The sequence below is a fragment of the Lasioglossum baleicum genome, chromosome 9 (genome assembly GCF_051020765.1).
Source record: "Lasioglossum baleicum chromosome 9, iyLasBale1, whole genome shotgun sequence".
NCBI classification, from domain to species: Eukaryota; Metazoa; Arthropoda; class Insecta; order Hymenoptera; family Halictidae; genus Lasioglossum; species Lasioglossum baleicum.
Window position 1 is genome coordinate 8,916,666 of NC_134937.1, and position 18,920 is coordinate 8,935,585.

General features: G+C 34.5%; 5 protein-coding genes across 8 annotated transcripts; 2 read left to right on the plus strand and 3 right to left on the minus strand.

The window, feature by feature from the left end:
• The first annotated feature begins 315 nt into the window (after positions 1 to 315).
• On the plus strand, positions 316 to 6,147 carry Ais (DExD-box helicase 52). Its single transcript, XM_076430793.1, has 12 exons — positions 316 to 548; positions 617 to 856; positions 938 to 1,123; positions 1,213 to 1,468; positions 1,549 to 1,621; positions 1,696 to 1,899; positions 2,191 to 2,281; positions 2,375 to 2,497; positions 2,580 to 2,730; positions 3,084 to 3,159; positions 3,221 to 3,388; positions 3,475 to 6,147. The coding sequence occupies exons 1-12, from the start codon at positions 462 to 464 to the stop codon at positions 3,575 to 3,577; spliced, it is 1,758 nt and encodes a 585-aa protein (XP_076286908.1). The 5' UTR covers positions 316 to 461; the 3' UTR covers positions 3,578 to 6,147.
• Hfw (leucine-rich repeat domain-containing protein hfw) lies at positions 3,657 to 8,720 on the minus strand. Of its 4 annotated transcripts, none has more exons than XM_076430829.1 (8): positions 8,505 to 8,720; positions 6,654 to 6,893; positions 6,027 to 6,341; positions 5,414 to 5,583; positions 5,147 to 5,329; positions 4,909 to 5,067; positions 4,709 to 4,825; positions 3,657 to 4,634 (listed from the first exon to the last, which is right to left on the minus strand). In XM_076430829.1, exons 1-8 carry the CDS (start codon positions 8,584 to 8,586, stop codon positions 4,362 to 4,364), a joined length of 1,539 nt encoding a protein of 512 aa, XP_076286944.1. In that variant the 5' UTR covers positions 8,587 to 8,720; the 3' UTR covers positions 3,657 to 4,361. The 4 variants fall into 4 exon arrangements, with proteins under 4 accessions (XP_076286944.1, XP_076286946.1, XP_076286947.1 ...); XM_076430831.1 differs by having other exon boundaries at positions 6,654 to 6,930; positions 8,505 to 8,655; XM_076430832.1 differs by lacking the exon at positions 8,505 to 8,720 and adding an exon at positions 7,732 to 8,396.
• An 886-nt stretch (positions 8,721 to 9,606) lies between these two features.
• On the plus strand, positions 9,607 to 17,090 carry LOC143212248 (arf-GAP with dual PH domain-containing protein 1). Its single transcript, XM_076430856.1, has 6 exons — positions 9,607 to 9,754; positions 10,525 to 10,750; positions 10,827 to 11,025; positions 11,111 to 11,470; positions 11,553 to 11,775; positions 11,856 to 17,090. The coding sequence occupies exons 1-6, from the start codon at positions 9,673 to 9,675 to the stop codon at positions 11,921 to 11,923; spliced, it is 1,158 nt and encodes a 385-aa protein (XP_076286971.1). The 5' UTR covers positions 9,607 to 9,672; the 3' UTR covers positions 11,924 to 17,090.
• On the minus strand, positions 14,282 to 17,188 carry LOC143212260 (mpv17-like protein). The gene is made up of 6 exons (XM_076430873.1): positions 17,047 to 17,188; positions 16,381 to 16,521; positions 16,003 to 16,226; positions 14,892 to 15,004; positions 14,742 to 14,812; positions 14,282 to 14,655 (listed from the first exon to the last, which is right to left on the minus strand). The coding sequence occupies exons 2-6, from the start codon at positions 16,513 to 16,515 to the stop codon at positions 14,512 to 14,514; spliced, it is 687 nt and encodes a 228-aa protein (XP_076286988.1). The 5' UTR covers positions 16,516 to 16,521; positions 17,047 to 17,188; the 3' UTR covers positions 14,282 to 14,511.
• A 514-nt stretch (positions 17,189 to 17,702) lies between these two features.
• LOC143212262 (N-acetyltransferase 9-like protein) lies at positions 17,703 to 18,856 on the minus strand. The gene is made up of 6 exons (XM_076430875.1): positions 18,719 to 18,856; positions 18,437 to 18,546; positions 18,294 to 18,350; positions 18,078 to 18,218; positions 17,917 to 18,011; positions 17,703 to 17,841 (listed from the first exon to the last, which is right to left on the minus strand). Exons 1-6 carry the CDS (start codon positions 18,793 to 18,795, stop codon positions 17,722 to 17,724), a joined length of 600 nt encoding a protein of 199 aa, XP_076286990.1. The 5' UTR covers positions 18,796 to 18,856; the 3' UTR covers positions 17,703 to 17,721.
• Positions 18,857 to 18,920: the final 64 nt, after the last annotated feature.

Sequence of the window (18,920 nt, forward strand, 5' to 3'; positions counted from 1 at the left end):
ACTGAGTTACACTGAGTTACACCGTGATCCGTGATTTTTACCGAAGACGAAATAAGACTACTCACTTACTCACGCCAAAAATCCTCTTTGACTCACGCTGACTCACGCTCAGAGTTTCAGTTTCAGTTTCAGTTTCAGTTGGTTTCAGTGCCACTAAATACTAAATAATAGTTAGAGAGGAAATGAGACGGGCTGGCAGTCTACACTCTCTCCTATACCTCGTCTGTGCTTTGAGGCATCTGCCAATGAGACCTGAGCTGAGTTCTGAGTGGTCCTGAGCAGATAAGATGGATTGGATAAATAAGATAATCTGCAATTGGCATTGATTGGCATCTGTTGGCATCCCTGCTTGAAACAGGAAACAGTTGCTGCTGGTTGCTGCTAAACTGCTGCCAAACACGCGGTTATAAAGCACGTGTATTGAAGTTGCATGTAAATAGGATAGTAAACAAACGGTGAAAATGGATGCTCATGAATTATTTCAAAAACTTTCTACTGGTGTAAAGTTTGATAAAAAACGTTTTCTCGCTGATGCACAAAGATTTCAGGTATTTATCTCCGAAATGATTTATAACTGTATCATGCATGAATTTTATAAATGTTTTCTTTTCGACAGCTTGTCAAGAAACAATTCGAAAGCGTGACGAAACCCGAAGAAACGGGTATCGAAGTGCCTAATAGTAGAGATGATTTATCAACATCGACAAAAAGGAAGCGTGACAAAGAAATGGAGAATACTAATCAGTTAACATTACTCGATGGGATTACTGTTGACCAAGATGGGAATAAAATAAGATCTAAAAAGTACAAAGAAGCTTTGTCCATGGAAAAGCAATTAAAGCTAGAGCAAGAGAAGGTTCGAAACGTTCTGTTATTTCTAATTTAGTTCTTTATTATTATAGAAGTACGCTCATTGAAGTTATCTTACTTTGTGTAGGTTAATCAATTTCGAAATCAACATCGTATAAGAGTCACAGGCAGTCGTGTACCAAAACCTATCTCGACGTTTATGGAATTGTCCGATAATTATGGTGTATCCGAGAATTTGATAAATAATGTTGTAAAGTGCAGTTACACCCATCCTACGCCGATTCAGATGCAAGCTACACCCGTTATGTTGCAAGTAAAGTAAATGTAAAGTAGATATCGATTAACACGATTCTAAATGGTAAATAGAATATTTCTCACCTTCTGTAATCCTATCGTAAACAGGGCAGACAACTATTAGCTTGCGCGCCGACAGGATCTGGTAAAACAGCTGCATTTTTATTGCCTGTAATCCATAGTTTGGGTGGACCGCAAAGAAAGGGGTTCAGAGCAATCATTCTATGTCCTACGAGAGAATTAGCTAAACAAACATACAGAGAATGCTTACGTCTCGGGGAAGGTTACAACTTTAAAGTACACATTATAAGTAAAGTTAATCAAGCGTTAAACAAATACGGACCGAAAAGCTCGCAGAAATTTGGTTAGTATAAAGTATAGAAAATTTAAAGTTTAGCAAACTTTGTTCGTCAAATAAATACTGTTGGTAACATCGTTTTACAGATATATTGATTACTACGCCAAAAAGAGTAATATTTCTCTTGAATCAGGATCCACCAGCGATTTCCTTGAACAAGTAAGCGATAAAAATACAATTTGTGTGCATTACAAATTTTAGATTCATTTAAATGTTGTTTTAATGAATTGTAGCGTTGAATGGCTGATAGTGGATGAGGCGGACAAACTTTTCGAGGACGGAACACGGTGCTTCAGAGATCAATTAGAAGAAATCTCTAAAGCATGTACGAATAAAAATTTACGTACCGCGATGTTCAGCGCGACTAATACTCCGGTCGTGACGAAATGGTGTCGGCATAATTTGAAAGGTTGTGTAACGGTTACTGTTGGTCACAGGTCTGTATTAACTTTGCTTAGATTATTATTAGACTGCGGATCTTCATGCAAAATAAAAAATGTTTGCATTGATTGCAAGACACAGAGGAGCCAAATAAAAATTTCACTCCTTTTTTTTAATTATCTTATTAAGGCAAAATTAATACACTGGTGGCCTTAAATCTTTTTAATACCTCCACTGTTTTAAATTGTATGTGTCCATTTTTGTTATAAATGCATAAAATCCACACTCTAATTATATTATCAGTTTTAACGAGCAATCGATTTATCAATGCCTTCTTTATGGTAAAGAAATGCTGCCACCGATTTAGTGGAACAGGAAATTTTGTTCGTTGGAACGGAAAGTGGAAAACTAGTAGCACTTCGAAATATCATTCAAAAGGTAATGTTGTGCAGGGTGATTTTACATTTTTCTTAAATCATATATTGTATTCTCTATATATTCAAATGAAATATATTGTTCCATTCCGTGAAGGGAGTACTACCACCTGTACTAGTATTTGTACAGAGTAAAGAGAGAGCTCAAGAACTATTTAACGAACTTATATACGACGGCATTAATGTCGATGTTATACATGCTGATAGAACGCAAACACAGGTATTTATTTTACACGTTTTATTGCAGGAGTTATCAACAATAAAACGTGCTTAGTTGTTCTTATTCCTTGTTGTCGTTTTAGAGAGATAACGTTGTTCGTTGCTTTCGAGAAGGGAAAATCTGGATATTAATATGTACCGAGTTAATGGCAAGAGGTATAGATTTTAAAGGCGTAAATCTAGTCATTAATTACGATTTTCCACCATCTGTTATTTCTTACGTTCATAGAATTGGTATGTATTTCCAAAATTGATTGTAAACGCGCATACAGTAAATCCTCGAATTCTTAGAAGCGAATCTGAAATTCAATTCCGAACTGTGAAATTCGTTTTTTTGATTACCAGAAGGGAAACTGTACATATCTGACAGATAAGTGTTTGTGTGTGTACAGCTTAGGCATTCAGCTATTTACGAGTGATAAATTTTCCATGAACATAGTTGGTTTATTTGAATCTACCTTTCAAATGAGTGCATACATACAAGTATAATATGTACAAATCAGATATTATTAATAACTTTTCGAGGACTTACTGTATATCTAAAATAGTAATCTTAACACACATCTATTGAAACATGTTGACAATAGGTCGTACTGGCAGAGCCGGCCATAAGGGGAAGGCAGTTACGTTTTTCACTGAACATGATACTCCAAATTTAAGAAGGTAAACACACATCTTCCAAATTAATAGAATCCCCACCAACCCAGTCGCATTGATATTGCAGTGTAGCCGCTGTAATGAGAGAGTCGGGTTGCAATGTTCCCGATTATATGTTAGCTATGAAAAAACATACTAAGAAAGAGAAACGAGAACTTGAACGGAAAGCTCCAGCCAGAGAGAAAATATCTACCTTACCAAGATTCAAACGTGTGCATAACAATAGAACATCGAGGTACAATGCTTTCACGTTTAAATTCCAACGCGTGTAAATAGACTTCTAAAGTACGATAGAATTAAATTGACTCTTTTTGATTACAGGAAATCTGTTACAAAAAATTCTGCGGAGAAAGGTGACGGCGCGGTCGGTAAAACACATAGTATTGGACGAAAGACGACTAAAAAAAGAAAAACAAGTACGTAATATAAAAAGTTCACGATCGAGAGTTAGGATAATGAACAGAAAACTGTTATTCGTGGTAGGAATAAATTGAATACTAAAATTAAACTTTTACAAATGTTAACGTTATTTATTATAAATATAACCATAATAATTACAACAGTTGAAATACATTTCTAAAACGACAATTCAAAAGACAAAAATTACTACATATGATTTATATACTATATATACAAATCGTGAATCATCGTAACTGCATTTTACGCTTTTATATGCATTATGTACATTTCGAAATTGAAAGGAAGCATTAGTAAGAAGTTCGTCGAATCGAGAAAATGAATTATAGCGCCACTCGAATTGGCTGTTGTTTAGTTTAGTTTAATGAACGGACGATCAAAATTGTATAAAAAGCGATCGCGAAATCATTCAACCTTAAACAATACAATGTGACTATGTAAATGTATATGATGAATTGATGAGTTTATACATATACACACACACAAGTAGAAAAACTATTTATGTAATATACATAACTGTTTTCCTATTAATTTGAACATTGTGGACTTCTTGATTGCCTTTTACAAGAAATATGCTGATTGTCAATTTCGCCGATTGGACTAGATTTTCCTTCAAATGTAATATTGTCTAGCCGAGTCCAGTTTAATCTAAGTGTCGTTATAAAGATTTCCAAAATGAATTCGATGAAATGCATCTTATAAATTTGTGGAAGAAAAACATTTCAAAATTTATTTCACCGAGATCTATCTGAAGACTAAATGAAAGTGAAAATTATAAGTGACAGAAAAACTCAAGTTTCGCATAACCAGTCGCAAGGTAGTTTCGGCATTTTGTTCGCTGGCCACGGAAGATAACCAGCTGTTTTAAAAACCCAATAATCATACGATACTTTCGCAATCAGACTTATTAAGAGAACAACCTCTGTAGCGATAATGTAGTAAATGTAATCTGTCCAATCACCTGGGTATACACACATTTTCGAAGGTTCCAAATCGACAACCTTTTCTTTAACGTTTTCGCACAATACTTCATCCGAATCTAATATACGAGTTTGCAACCATACCTGAAAAGAAAATTTTAATTTTTCCAAGTTTTAAATCTATTTAGTTTATACACATATTTGTATAATATTCCTACCTTTACATTTTTTGCTGTATTACAATCGCAGTGCAGCTCGTTTCCTCCGAGTTTCACTAAACGCGAACTGGTGAAAGTTTTATCATAAGTGTTGGGACTTAGAATGTACGTTGGAAGCTAAATATTTAAATGAACATCAGTATAATTTATAAAACATTCTTGCTTGTACTTCGCATTATTCCATCGCAATCTTTACTTACGGATTTGATTTTATTATATCTCAGACTGAGTAAAGCGTAGTTGTCTAAAAACTTGGAACCTTCAAGTTTATTTATAGACGATATATTATTATAGTCTGCATAGAATTCTCTTATATCTTCGTAACATGGATTGGTGCTGAGATCGTCTAATGCTGTGATCTATAGAAGCGGAGAATACGTCATATGTTGAGCAATAATATTATCTTATACTTATAAATAGTTGGTGAAATTTACATACGTTGTTGTACGATACGTTCAAGGCTATAGTATTGCGCGGTAATTTTTCAGGCAATTCGGTAATTTGAATGCCGCTGCAATCTACGTTTACCGCTAAAGTAGGTGGTTTACCTTCGACAATGTCTAATCTCCGGAAATTGCATTGACACTGCCAAGTATCCCCTTTCGGGCATTCCGTTTGTAACTGCGAAATAATAAAGCGACGTTGAAATGTTGAATATCATTATCAGATCGATGTAACCGAGTGTATCCAGTTTAAAAATATTACCAAACTAAGATATCGAACTTGTTTCAGAGGAACTTGCTCGGTGGTATTGAACCAATGCCATGTTTTGCTAGCCGAACACACAGTTTCGTTTTCACGATTAAAATTGATTTGTTTCTCTCCGGTTTTATTAATGTATTGGTAGATATCGTGACACCAAAGCGTATTTGTGCCTAAATAAAATTATTCGTATTAGTTGCACAGAATATAGATATACACTCCCGTCCGTAAGGAGTTTATTCAAATGCAAACGATTTTTTATTGTTAAAGGACCTATATTACGAAATAAAAATGGTGCTTACTAATGTGTTCTAATTCAGAGAACATGTAAATCAAATCTAACCACAAAATATTCTATATTTTTTAGATTTTAATTATTATTCTTATATTAATTGGGTAATTGTTTTCCAATTTGGCTTCTAGAGCTCCTAGAGCAATTTCTCAATCTCTTTTTCCCAACATTTATTCATACGTATATACTTAACTACATCGAATCAGAATAAAACAATAAAATCAAACCGGAAGCTTGTTTTCTTTAATCAAGTCCGGTGATTTATGGATGGGAGTGTAAACAAGTATAGTAGAAATTACTTTCCGTGTACACTCGTTTATTTACCTGAAATATCTAGCCAGAATTCACGGCCATTCATTGTGTTTAATGCCGGCAAGTGTGTCAGATTGTTATAAGACAAATCCAAAGTGGTAAGTTGAACTAGGCGAGTAAGCGAATTGTTCTCCACTTCTATAAGGCCATTGTTGGATAAATTTAAACATAGCGTGGGCGTCATCATCCGAAATTGTCCTTTCACGCGATTTATTTTCCCGTCTGTCAGAGCAAGCGATTTTAATCTTCTCCATCTAATTTCACTCACATTGAACACATCTAACGTTGCGTTTCTTATATGTACGTGAGATACGTTCGATGGAAATCCTGTAACATTCAAAGAGGAGGCAATAATTAGCGAACCGAGATACAGATTCTACTTCTCATAAATTCTACATTTGCTACATCTACTATACGTAGCCAATGCTAATGGAAATATAGCGATAGAGCAACACCAATGAGACTTGTCTAAAACTACCATTAGGATCAACTTCTTTGAATTGCTTACATCGAAGCGTAAGTGAAACATTTCTACGGAGTATTCCATTGATGGTAAACTTTCTGCCATTGATCCGTTGGATCCTCGATGGTGATTAACGTATCGATTAATAAAGAGTAGTCAAATAATCTTTTAATAACCTGCACAAGATAGCTCAGACACGAAATTTGTAATATCCAAGTTACAACAAAACACCGCAGTGCCTTCAGGATTATTATGGGCGAGAACAATTTTTGTACAAGAACATCCAGTCGTTTCGACGTTGGGACATTCGCTAGCTTGACGATAAAAGCATTGTTCCAAAGCTCCTCCAGACATCCCTGTTATCGTGCTTGACGAGGACGTCTGTTGGTCTTCCTCTGTCCGTGCGCTTGCCGCTCCTGCATACAAGCAGATCATTACAGCGAACCACTGCATCTGTAAAGTTGTCCATTGTTAACAACTATGTATATATGTTAACAACAAAGAGAATAATCGCTAAACATGTCTATCCGATAAGTAATTAATAATTAACAATTTAATCGTTTTGATATTTAACGTAATAGTGGAAGAAAATATGGTTAAAATAACATTGTTCAATGCTTTTTTTCAATCCCTACTCAGTCTTAGAACAGCATTTAAATTGCACAAACAAAATAGAAACTCATCACTAAAAAACACCTTATCAATTTTGAAATGTTAATACTAACATAATCCTATTTCAATGTCTATATTTCGTTACGTATGAAATATATCGTGATCGAAGTTTCCACGAAAGAACGTAAAAATTCGTGCAATCTGTATAATTCAAATATTTATATACATACATATAAGCCTGGCTTGTGTTAATTTATTTTTATTTTACTAAACTAAATTGTGTGTGTGTGTTGCAGTTTTCCATATCCATTGAACTAAATCATTACAAATATTAATGTACACGTTCATTCTCTATCGAGAAACATTAAGATTTATCGAATTATTTATGATAAACTATTCGCAAACGATTACATTTATACGAATACAAACATTCGTGTTCATAAAATGAAGCGACATATAATCAAAGAAACAACCTTATTATATGTTTCTATTCGAAAAGCTAATTTCTATACGAATTACGTGCTTTAGCCGAAACGAGCTTTGCTCATGTGTAGCAGTAATCATTTTTAAGAAAAGAAAACATATACATATATTGAATTTAGTTGATACTATAGATTATAGATTAATAATATTAATGTGTACCTTCGTCTCGTCAAACTTTTTAACGAGCAAAACAATCAAGATCTACATTTCAAGGAAATTCTTCAAACAATTTTGTCGTCGATTTACATTGACACATCGACACGGCATACAACTGATACGAGATACATACAGTAGTTTTCACAAATAGAAGCAGTCACCCTTGACAACAATCAGAATTTTGTTTTTGTAGCGAAAGACACATATTGCGCATTGGAACTATGTAAGAACTGGTAAGAACTAAGAACGTGAGTAAATTAATTCGTTTAGTTGACCCCGACACTTTGGGTCATACGGGTCGACCTATTAATGAATCAAAATTGGTTAGCTGCTGGCGGAATGCGTCACTTTATTACACTCGTTGGCCTCACATTTACAATAAATCACTACACGACGGGGAGTTGAGCTTGTACGATTTCGTTACTTTTCTTTTTCTATTTTACTTATTTTCTCTTCGTTGTTATACCTAAAGGAAATTTCCAAAACAAAAGACTTTCTGAAACTATACTGAATATTATCGAAAGAAATTCGAACGAAAAGTGATTGATAAAATTTGTTTTTCAGAGAATACTACATTTTAGTAGTATTTGTCACAACAACAGTAAAATCGATCGGTTTTTGCAATAACGTAACAAACTGTAACTATTTATAATATATATATACCACTCCATGTTTTTGTGCATATATGTATGCAGTATACATATATATACATATGGATATAGTTGTACAAAATAATTATTTCGTATGAATTTTTAGGATTACGATCAATTTGATACCTGATTTGGTTATTTCATTGAAAAGTTTCGACGAATAAATGAATATAGGAAATGATACAGTTGTTGATGGCTTTGTCGTCATCTCTGTGATCCGAATTTACGAATAAATCGAATATCTAATTCTTATAAATTTACTTGCTGACCAAGACTAAATAGAGTACACCTGAGCAACTGGTGCTCTCGGTCACGGTGCTTCGAGTGGCTTCGAGCGGCTTCAAGCGTAAATGAGCATCAATGAGCAGCATTGAGCGTCAACGTCAAATCATCTGGAAGCATCAAAGCAGTGGCATCGCCAGATTGACAATTGACATCCAAACGGATGCCATGTATTTACTCTCCTCCTTTCCCCTTCCACTATCCCATTCCGCACGTGTACCGTGTCACATATTACTCTGGTCATCAGAGAGGGGATACATCATCTCACCGTGATTCCCCTCATCTGGCATCACTGCCATTCTGCCATCACTGTTCCCGGGCGTGAGCACTCTCATAGACTGTATGGACATAGACTATAGACATTGTGCTTTTGAAAATATTTCATGTCGTCGAATATCATGATATAAGAGGGAATTTCAGTTTGCGATCACTGGAACGATCATTATGTATTTTTGCGAGTATATGTATATTATCAATATATGCGCAGTCTTGGCTTCGATAAAATCTCAAGTTACAAATCTATGCAAGTTCAATGGTACACGGCGTGACATTTTATATCAAATGATCTTAAATATATGGCGCTGTTCCCAGCCTGACTTGCTCTGCCGGTAACATTTGGCTAAGAGTTTGAGCGTTTTGCCGCTAGATGGCGCTGTAAGTACGTACACGAAGCACAAATAATTCGTGCTGGAATTAACATTGCGTCTTATGGGAAAAGCGGCACGAATCATTTGCTGCTGTAATGAATATCCAATATTTTTCATTTTGCATGAATAAATTATCTTTATTGTACAATACAGACACAGAGGATTCTCCAGTATACACCCACCAATTTTTTTAGCCCTTGAATAACAATTTCATTGAATATTTAACTATCCACGGTCCGGTGAGTGTAGCGCGCGGACGCGTTGGAAAGGAACGTAGGGGCAATAGTAGGCTATGGTGGGGGTATGGTTTAGTACCACGGTCTGGCACGTCTGGCACTGGCATCACTGTTTGTCAGTGTTTTAAAATGGCGGAATTGAACGAGAAGTTATTAGCAGAACTCCTCAAAAAACCAGAAAATAATGTGTGTGCGGATTGTGGGGCAAAGAGTGAGTGGGATTTCCGAGAAGATTTATAGATATGTTTGTGTATTGCGATAAAAAGATATTAGAAGGGATTCTATTAGCATCGTATAAACTATCTGATAATTACATTTGAAGCCTTGTTTTCGCAATTTCGTTTACATCCGAGTATATAAGGAAATCTGATTATATTACAAACAATGTGAAATCACAACTATAAGAATGTTGATAGATTTAACTACAATTCTCTGTAACAAGTAACGTTTCAAAATAGTGTTGTTACTAATCTAAACACTTCTTCTATTTATTCTATAATATGCGATATAGTGATTAGATTATCATGGGACTTGTCGAAATATTTAGATAAATTTTCATTGAATTTCAAACATCTTTATTGTTATATATATATATATATATATATATATATATATATATATATATATATATATATACAATGCATTCTACAACGTAGAAAAAAAAAGATATAAAAACATGTGCATTATACGAAAAGACAATTTAAGTTACATTTGTATCTAATAATAAAGAAATTACGTTTACGTATTCTTTTTGTTTGTTACGTTTATTCACCTTTCTTACTATAAAACACGTTCTTCTGAGATCGTTCGCTTTGTTGCATGATTACCTTATCTCTATAAATCTCTATATAAATCTCTATATTGTTTCCATGAAATTTCCGATGGCTAACAAAAGCATTTTTCTAATCTGATTATATTACTTAGAAACGTTAAAAGTTCAAGGAAAATATTTGTATTCAGAATGTTGGAATTCAATTCCAGATCCAGAATGGGCATCTTATAACATAGGAATATTTGTATGCACAAGATGTGCCGGCATACATAGATCCATGGGAGTACATATTTCCAAAGTCAAACACTTGAAATTAGACAGGTGGGAGGATTCGCAGGTCAACCGAGTTAGAGAAGTTGGTAATATTGCTGCTAGGCTTCATTACGAGGAACGTGTACCGCCTTGTTATCGTAAACCCAGTCCAGATGCGCCTCAGTAGGTTATCAAGATACATCCGTTTCAATGATTAAAAAACAAATTTCTTTTGGAAATAATATTTTCTAATTGTCAGAGTGTTGGTGGAACAATGGATCAGAGCAAAATACGAGAGAGAAGAGTTTTGCCACCCTGAGAGACAGAACCATTATGTATCAGGTTTCATGGAAGGGTTTCTAATGAAGCGCGGCAAAGAAGATTCGCGATATCATCCTCGAAAGTTTGTCCTTTGCGAAGCGGATGATACATTAAAATATCACGTTAAAGAAAATAAGGTACGTAGACATTGGTTATCATACGATGTAAGCCTTTCAGTGTTATCCGTGCGAGCGTTTTTTAACAGTCTCTCTTTATCACAAGGAACCCAAAGCTGTTCTAAGAATATCAGAGTTAAACGTAGCTTTCGCTCCACCTAAAACCGGTAATCAAAATAGTTTACAAATATCATTTATGAAGGATGGTACAACGAGACATATCTATGTATACCACGAGGATCCAGAAGTAATTACAAATTGGTACTTAGCTATACGATGCGCAAAATTACATCGTTTGAAGGTAGCATATCCTGGCGCAACGGAAGCAGAATTACTTTCACAGCTCACCAGAGATTTTCTCCGTGAAGGATTTTTGTGGAAAACTGGGCCTAGGCATACGGATGCCTACAAAAAGAGGTGGTTCACGTTAGACGGACGAAAGCTTATGTACCATGACGATCCTATGGTGTGTATACAAGTACAAATGTACGAAAATCATTATAGAAAAGTTGCTTAATGTATTTTCTTTTATTCTATTCTATTCGTAGGATGCACATCCTAAAGGAGAAATTTTCTTGGGTCACACTTCAGATGGTTTCGCCGTGAAAACTGGAGTACCTCCTGGCGCAAGAGATCAAGGATTTTCATTTACTCTTGAAACACCAGACAGAACTTATCTATTTTCTGCTCAAAGCGACGACGATAGAACACAGTGGATAAACGTGATACAGAAGGTCATAGAGAAGCCACTTACACCACAAGATGCGACAGGTAAGCTAAGTGTTTATGGAATATAGTTGTGGATAGAGTAGATATTATAAAATACTAACTTTTCGATGAAATATTTGCAGTGGCAGCGCGTCTCATAAGAAAACGCACAGCAAGTGGAACAATGAATATATTTTCTTCTACAAGGTAGGGCTGGATCCCTCTTAGGTGCCTTTCCTAATTGTTAAAAATGAAAATTACCTAGATAAATGAATTGGGCTGTTGTATCGAGAGATTATCAAGTAATAAATAGATTACTCGACATGCATGATGAATGGGTAACGTGTTGTAATTGTATAACACCGACACGTCGTGTGCGCGTAGACGCGTGTACGCTATTATTCGTAACTATTAGACTGCGGATGTTCATTGCAAATTCACGATTTTCCAGACCAATTTGTGAAAAGGAAAATTCTACAGAACTTTATTTTGTACATTGATAGCTTCATTATGTTAATACATGTATTAAACTCCATATAGGTTGTCAGTTTACTGCATTTTGCAAAGAAGCGAGTGCTACGAATGTATACGAATCCGCAGTTTAGTAATCATGCACGTTATATCGTACATCTTATGCATATATAAAGCATTATAAAAATATCTTTTAAACTAAATTGAATTTCCAAAATTCATTCGAAACGTTTATGTATATTATACACACATATATATATATATATATATATATATATATATGTATATTCAGAAACATTTTTATTAATTTATAACGAAAAATCAGAGTTTTCCTATTGTGTCACAAAATATTTAATATGTGCGTGTATGCATAAGACCAAAGAGAATGAACTGTAAAAAGACTATGATACGCTCTTCAACGATACTTTTCGCTTGTTGTCGAAATCAAGCTGTCAGTATTATGACACTGTATCGTAAACATTTCTACTTAACAATAATATTGTCTACATGATATTTATTAACTGGTAGTCGTCAACTGACAGTTTTATAGAACGTCTAACAATTCTGTTTTTCGACTTTCGAGTAAACATTTATATAGTATCACGTGTAAAATAAATAGACGAAATTATAAATTAAAATACTGATTTGCAGTATTCATTTTTCATCCATCAAGTTTACTTGAGATTTAGATTTACAAGATACATGGAAAATCACGAATATTAATGATTTCTTGTATAAAAATAAGAAATTTCTGAGGCCTAGTAATTGATTTGAACTATGAGACAGCAAGGGAAATAGGAATTCTGTTGAACCCAAGTCAAATAGATATGCGTATACCATGGATTTCATCCGTTCGAACTGTTTTTTTGACAATATTCATTACTTGTATGTAGTATATATCGATTTTTTATTTTCCCGAATAAACGCTACATTTCTTATAAAAGTAATGTAAATATATATAATAACGATAATAATAATATGATGATGCCGATGATGATGATAATAATAATTCAATTATTCTGCAATATGAAACATCCAAAAGACTGCATTGAATGAAGAGACTAATACACTCTATATACAATATATATATACATATATATGTATATGTATACAACAAATAAAAACATCTTACCTGTTTCAAAGATGAAAGTCAATATTTTCAGTAAGAACCATTATTCATCTACAATGTATTTGAAATAGGATAATAGCAAATTCGTTTTCTTTGCTCATAACTTTTCTTTACCTTAATTACCGACATACGCGTAAAATGTTCGGCAAATAAATATTTACTATTACTATTTTTTTACGAGAGATATTGTAACGATTACTCTGTTGTACGGATATACAGTGGATGTAAAAAGTATTCGTACGCCCTTTAAAATAGAATAACTTTTTCATAATTGTACCAATCGACCTGATTTTTTTATCATCAATTAGAAGCATTGGTTTACGAAATGATGTGCAAAAAAGATTTTCCAAAAATTATAATTTACAAGTTCACATGCAAGAATAAAAAAGGCATTTTTTAGAACTTTTTTATTTGGGCCCTTGAAGAAAATTTAAAATATGTTTTTTGTAGATCTATAGTAGTTGCACACATGCATTATGAAAAAGGTATTTATTTCTATAATACCATATATTATTTTGGTGGGTCTGTGAGACCCCACCTTACCACTTACGATACATTTTCTCACCTTACCAACGCCGGGACCCAAATAAAAAGTTTAAAAAAATGCCTTTTTTATTTTTGCATGTAACCTTGTAAATTATAATTTTTGGAAAATCTTTTTAGCATATCATTTCGTAAACCTTCTAATTGATTAAGACCGACTAATTACCTCGTAATGCTTCTAATTGATTATACAAAATCAGGTCGTTTGGTACAATTATAAAAATGTTATTCTGTTTTAAAGGGCGTACGAATACCTTTTACACCCACTTTACTATATCATACGTATAGGTCCGTACGAAGTTGAATATATATAGTAAAAACCAGAATGTTGTTCAGAATTTGCTTCGTTGCGCAGTATGTATTTCATCCGAGGTTCCAAGGTGCAAGAACACATTATAGCAATATCATAAACTACAAGATTGTGAATTTTACTATAAAATATATATGTTGCTCTCTTATATTTTTTTCTTTACAAAGCTTAATAATAAGTTGTTTCAAATAAGACACGTCTCGATTAAAATCGTTCACTTAGACTAGCTATAAACGATAATATGTATGTGTAATATATGATATGTTAATTGTTGTACTTAATTTTCGATCGAGTCGTTTGAAAACTTCGTGCGTTTGCAAAGCACGAGGTCGAGTTTTGGGAATGTCTATTCAGATAAAGGCACTCTTTTTAAATAACAAAGAATGTTGACCCAACAGAAGGCTGCAGCACCGACGAAAGATACACGAAGCGGCGGTGGTACCACCGAAAAGTTGAAGAATTGTACTGGCAACCAGTACATGCAAGAAGTCTAAGAAAAAGTGATTAATAAGAATTAATTATGAATACTTGAGATGTCCGTTAAACAATGAGATACGAATACGAGTTTCGTTGTACCTTGAACGTTTGTAGAAATTTGGCTTTACATTCGCTGAGAATGTCTGCTTTATTCTCCATAAGGCTCATACCTGAAATATTCGCAGATATTGAAAAATTGCTGTAAAACAAGCGAGAGTGCGACACGGTGAATGCAGATAAAATACAAACTGATAAAAAACACCGTAATCAATGGCGGTGTAAGTATAAATTGATCGGCAACGAGTTTCAGAAGAACGATCTTCATTGTCTTGCCTTTGTAAAACGCGTCCAACCATTTATACCTGATGCAAAAATCGTTTCGGTCGTTAAAAAATCTGTGAATACATTCATCGAAAAGCGGCAATGATTTACAAAGAAATTTCGAAGCGTAACAATAATATTTATGTGTGCGCATGCATGTCATAAATATACAGTGACTCCCACTAATATTCAGACACTCTTGAAAACGCCGTAACTTTTCAAATATTGGACTATGCGATTTGAACATTTTTGGAAAGCTAGAGCAATTAGGTTACTACAGGATGTGAAAAAAAATTTTTTCAAAAATTGCATTTGACCGGAATTGTAGAGGAAATACTAAATGTTGCATTTTACAACATTTTTATGCGGGCCTATATTGAAATTTTGAAAAATATGTTTTGTAGATCTGTGTGGATTATACGCGTTGTGAAAGTTTCATCGAAATCGGTTGATGCGGGGAAAAATGACAGTCATTGAAAGATGTAAGAATTCTTAGATTTACTGCTGTTATAGGCCGAAAATCGTGAAAATCTTTAAACGCTTGTAGCTTATTGCAACGTCGACCGATTTTGACGAAATTTTCAGGATATGTTTAATTGAAACAGATCTACAAAACGTATTTTTTAAATTTTCAATATAGGCCCACATAAAAAAGTTGTAAAACAGATCTTTTAGTATTTTCTCTACAATTCCGACCAATTGCAATTTTTGAAAAAATTTCTTTTCACATCCTGTAGTGGACTAAGTGCTCTAGCTTCCGAAAAAAGTTTGAATCGTATAGTCCAATATTAAAAAGATTATCGCTTTGTTTAGAGCGTCCGAATATTAATGGGAGTAACTGTACATGTAGAGAAGGGTGTGAACGATGGCGCGAATATGAAAGCGGAACATAATTAACGAAGCGATATCAAATTATTAAGCATCATCGGACGGTGAAAGGGGCCCATTAGAGTAACATACATATGTATATATGTTTGTATGTATGCATGTATGTATAATATGTACGTAGAATAGAATGAGATCGACTCAGCGAAAATACCATCCATGGAGTATCGGTCCTGATATAAAGCAACCGTAGATAGCGTATCGATTAAGTTGTGCCCAATTGTAATTGTCATTGTAATCGCTCGACCGCGTGCTACTATCCTCGTCCGATAAAATTAACGGTTCATTGAACGTTCTTGACCGAGGAAAAGATTGCGTTTGGGCATCGATCGTGTTTGCTTCTTTGATTCCTTCCGGCACCGAGGACGCTTCCGGAAACTACAATCACGAAAATTCTTCCATTAAAACAATACAAACCTATTCTTCTCGTTTTTTTTCTCGAAAGGAATTAGTATATAAAATAAATGAAACTTTTTCGCGCTAAATGCTAAACACTTACAATTCATGATTGCTTTGAATTTTATCGAATTACCTTGAACACTTTGTTGTAAGTTTGTTGTGCGAATTCGGCACCGGTATAAAAGGATCCGTATATTATCGAGTTGACGAGCAGCGGTCTCCTCTGCGCACAACTCTTCAACTCTCTCAGTATTCTCGATGTGGCCATGGTCGTCTAGAATGTTTACACGACGGCAAGCTTTTTCCGATTTATTTGGTTTCTCGTGTTTGCTGAAAATTAACGGCGCGTCACCCGAATCAAAGATATACAGCGTTATCTTCCACGAAATAGTTTCTTTTATCATCGGTTGCCGCGTGCATCGCCGCGGCAAGGATAATTTCGAACGGCCAAATAAACAGATAGAAGAATAGATGAATTCCAATAGCATCGTGTGCTGCACACAAGTATTTTGTATTTAACTAGACATTCGTAAATGGAAGTATACTCCGAGAAAACAAGGGAGAGTACCGCAATGCGGCAGAGTCAGATGCGCGCGTACACTATACGTGAAATTCTTTTACAATTTAAACGAATCCATTAGAAATTCGAATGTGCTATTTCTTTCCTAGAAAAATATCGAATCCGTCTGAAGCTTATACACTTCTTTTCTATATATAGTATAATACAATTGACGAATGTTGGACAATTAACAATACAGAACTTTTCAAATCCGCAACAAAGGTGTGTATATTTACATACCTTATATATGTCTTCTAAATGAAGAGTCTCGAAGTTGTTTCAATTATTATAATATCGTGTACGATCGCATATTGCAAACATTCGACAAAGGCATTTTTATAATTTTATAAAAGCACTTCCCTTGAAGAAAAGAAATTTCTCTACCGCCGAACAAGTTGTCTTTATCGCACTATCGAAAAAATAACGACGATATCACGACACGTGTAGGTTTATTATGAAACACAGTTTCAGATTATATACGTTGTCACTTGTATCACATTGTCACGCGCGTTTACTGAATATTTTTCGAACTTATATAACCATTCGTTGTTACTTTTACATTTGTATAAATAAGTCTTGGTTTAATTAATAAACCGGAAAGTATCGGTACGTCCGAAATACCACTCCGAGGAAGATGTGTACGCGGTATAACACGTGTAACCGGCCATGGACACTTAAGATCTAATCAAACCCAATCACGTCCTCGTTATAGCAATTGATATCTATCCCATACAGAGAGTTGTTTGCTATCACGAAATAACGCGTGTCCTATTCTTTGCCGACAAATCGAAACTTTCGTTATGGACAATTATTTTTTGTTGTTCATAGTGTAAAAAATATACGAGGAAAAATCGAAAATATGTTCCTCTTTATACCAAGTCTATTAAAAAATATATAACATTAATAACGAGGAAATTATGTATCTTTGTAAACGTCGTAATTAATTGTCATAATTTCAGAGTGCAACCACTTTCTCCATTCCTGACATACGACTTTTTCGAGGGTGCATTCCTGGAACACCTGGTTTTTCTCCGTCTAGGAAGATTAAAATTATTGTTATCGTGAAATAATATTTTCTACTGAACACGCGGTGCTGGTTTTACACATTACCTCCTGAAACTGTAATTTTGTGAACATCTTTATACTGTTCTCGTTGTCTAATTTAATCTTTGCTCTGTATCTGGTAACGTGTAACTTGTCGATCCCTGTGGTTGAAGAAGATTCCATTACGCGAGAGTACAGAAAAAATGAATTCAAGTAAACTAACATACCATAAAGCAGCATTAAAATCATTGCTTCCCACCCCCTTTTTTTATTTCTATAGGCGACGTTCGCTATCATAATTTCAGCTTCTGCGGTATTCGCCTGATCCGGATCGTTAAAGAATAGATTTGTGTCGCCGATCATAGCTTCTAAAATTGATATTCGATATCGATATCGTAAAGATGCGAAAACCGGATGATTTTTAGTTGAAACGTTTCTCATACCTATTTCGTCGGAGGTGTTGAGAAGGATACTTTTCTCTAAAATAATAAAAGTGCATTCTGCAAGAAAAAAGAAAAATACAGATTATCGGTACGAATATGTTATGTTTTCCCGCAAGTAAACAAACAGGTTTAAATACACTCACTGTCTTCATCTTGACACCATCGTTGTTGCATCGAAAATTCTTCCTCCAACGTTAAAGCCTCGGAGCCGGTGAAATATTGTAATTCCGGTGATTTCATCCATTCGTGGTACCTGAAAAAATGAGAACCATTCGGTAATCCATAATGAAAACAAGCGATCCGACGAGTTTGAAATATTTTTTGCCGCAGGTAAGTTTGTGGCAGACGATTTAAAAATGGCAGACATTTAGCGTATATACGTAAAACATTGCCAATAATCGTTCAGTGGGCCAAACGATACCAGCCTTTTAACATGTTTTTCCTTGTAAGGTACTAGAATTACGTTCGTGCCGATTATTTTGAGAAATTCGTTGCCTTTCATAATCTCGAATCAGTTTGGCATCGAAGCTATCGAGGAAATGAATCGACTGCGAGATTCGAAGGTAAAGAGGTTACGTTCGTCGTTCTGCCATATTGGATGCAAAGTTTGCACTGGTGATATGATCT

Excerpts from the sequence above, each read along its gene's own strand:
- Ais (XM_076430793.1), top strand. The coding sequence starts at position 462 with ATGGATGCTCATGAATTATTTCAAAAACTTTCTACTGGTGTAAAGTTT. Across the intron at positions 549-616 it reads CTGATGCACAAAGATTTCAG|CTTGTCAAGAAACAATTCGA; the intron begins GTATTTATCTCC and ends TCTTTTCGACAG. Across the intron at positions 1,900-2,190 it reads ACGGTTACTGTTGGTCACAG|AAATGCTGCCACCGATTTAG; the intron begins GTCTGTATTAAC and ends TTTATGGTAAAG.
- Hfw (XM_076430829.1), bottom strand. The coding sequence starts at position 8,586 with ATGACGACAAAGCCATCAACAACTGTATCATTTCCTATATTCATTTAT. Across the intron at positions 6,342-6,653 it reads GTCTGAGCTATCTTGTGCAG|GATTTCCATCGAACGTATCT; the intron begins GTTATTAAAAGA and ends TGAATGTTACAG. Across the intron at positions 5,068-5,146 it reads TGAACGTATCGTACAACAAC|ATCACAGCATTAGACGATCT; the intron begins GTATGTAAATTT and ends CCGCTTCTATAG.
- LOC143212248 (XM_076430856.1), top strand. The coding sequence starts at position 9,673 with ATGGCGGAATTGAACGAGAAGTTATTAGCAGAACTCCTCAAAAAACCA. Across the intron at positions 9,755-10,524 it reads TGCGGATTGTGGGGCAAAGA|ATCCAGAATGGGCATCTTAT; the intron begins GTGAGTGGGATT and ends ATTCAATTCCAG. Across the intron at positions 11,026-11,110 it reads ATCACGTTAAAGAAAATAAG|GAACCCAAAGCTGTTCTAAG; the intron begins GTACGTAGACAT and ends CTTTATCACAAG.
- LOC143212260 (XM_076430873.1), bottom strand. The coding sequence starts at position 16,515 with ATGGCCACATCGAGAATACTGAGAGAGTTGAAGAGTTGTGCGCAGAGG. Across the intron at positions 16,227-16,380 it reads CTTACAACAAAGTGTTCAAG|TTTCCGGAAGCGTCCTCGGT; the intron begins GTAATTCGATAA and ends TCGTGATTGTAG. Across the intron at positions 14,656-14,741 it reads AATTTCTACAAACGTTCAAG|ACTTCTTGCATGTACTGGTT; the intron begins GTACAACGAAAC and ends ACTTTTTCTTAG.
- LOC143212262 (XM_076430875.1), bottom strand. The coding sequence starts at position 18,795 with ATGAAAGGCAACGAATTTCTCAAAATAATCGGCACGAACGTAATTCTA. Across the intron at positions 18,351-18,436 it reads ATGGTGTCAAGATGAAGACA|AATGCACTTTTATTATTTTA; the intron begins GTGAGTGTATTT and ends TTTTTCTTGCAG. Across the intron at positions 17,842-17,916 it reads CAAAATTACAGTTTCAGGAG|ACGGAGAAAAACCAGGTGTT; the intron begins GTAATGTGTAAA and ends TAATCTTCCTAG.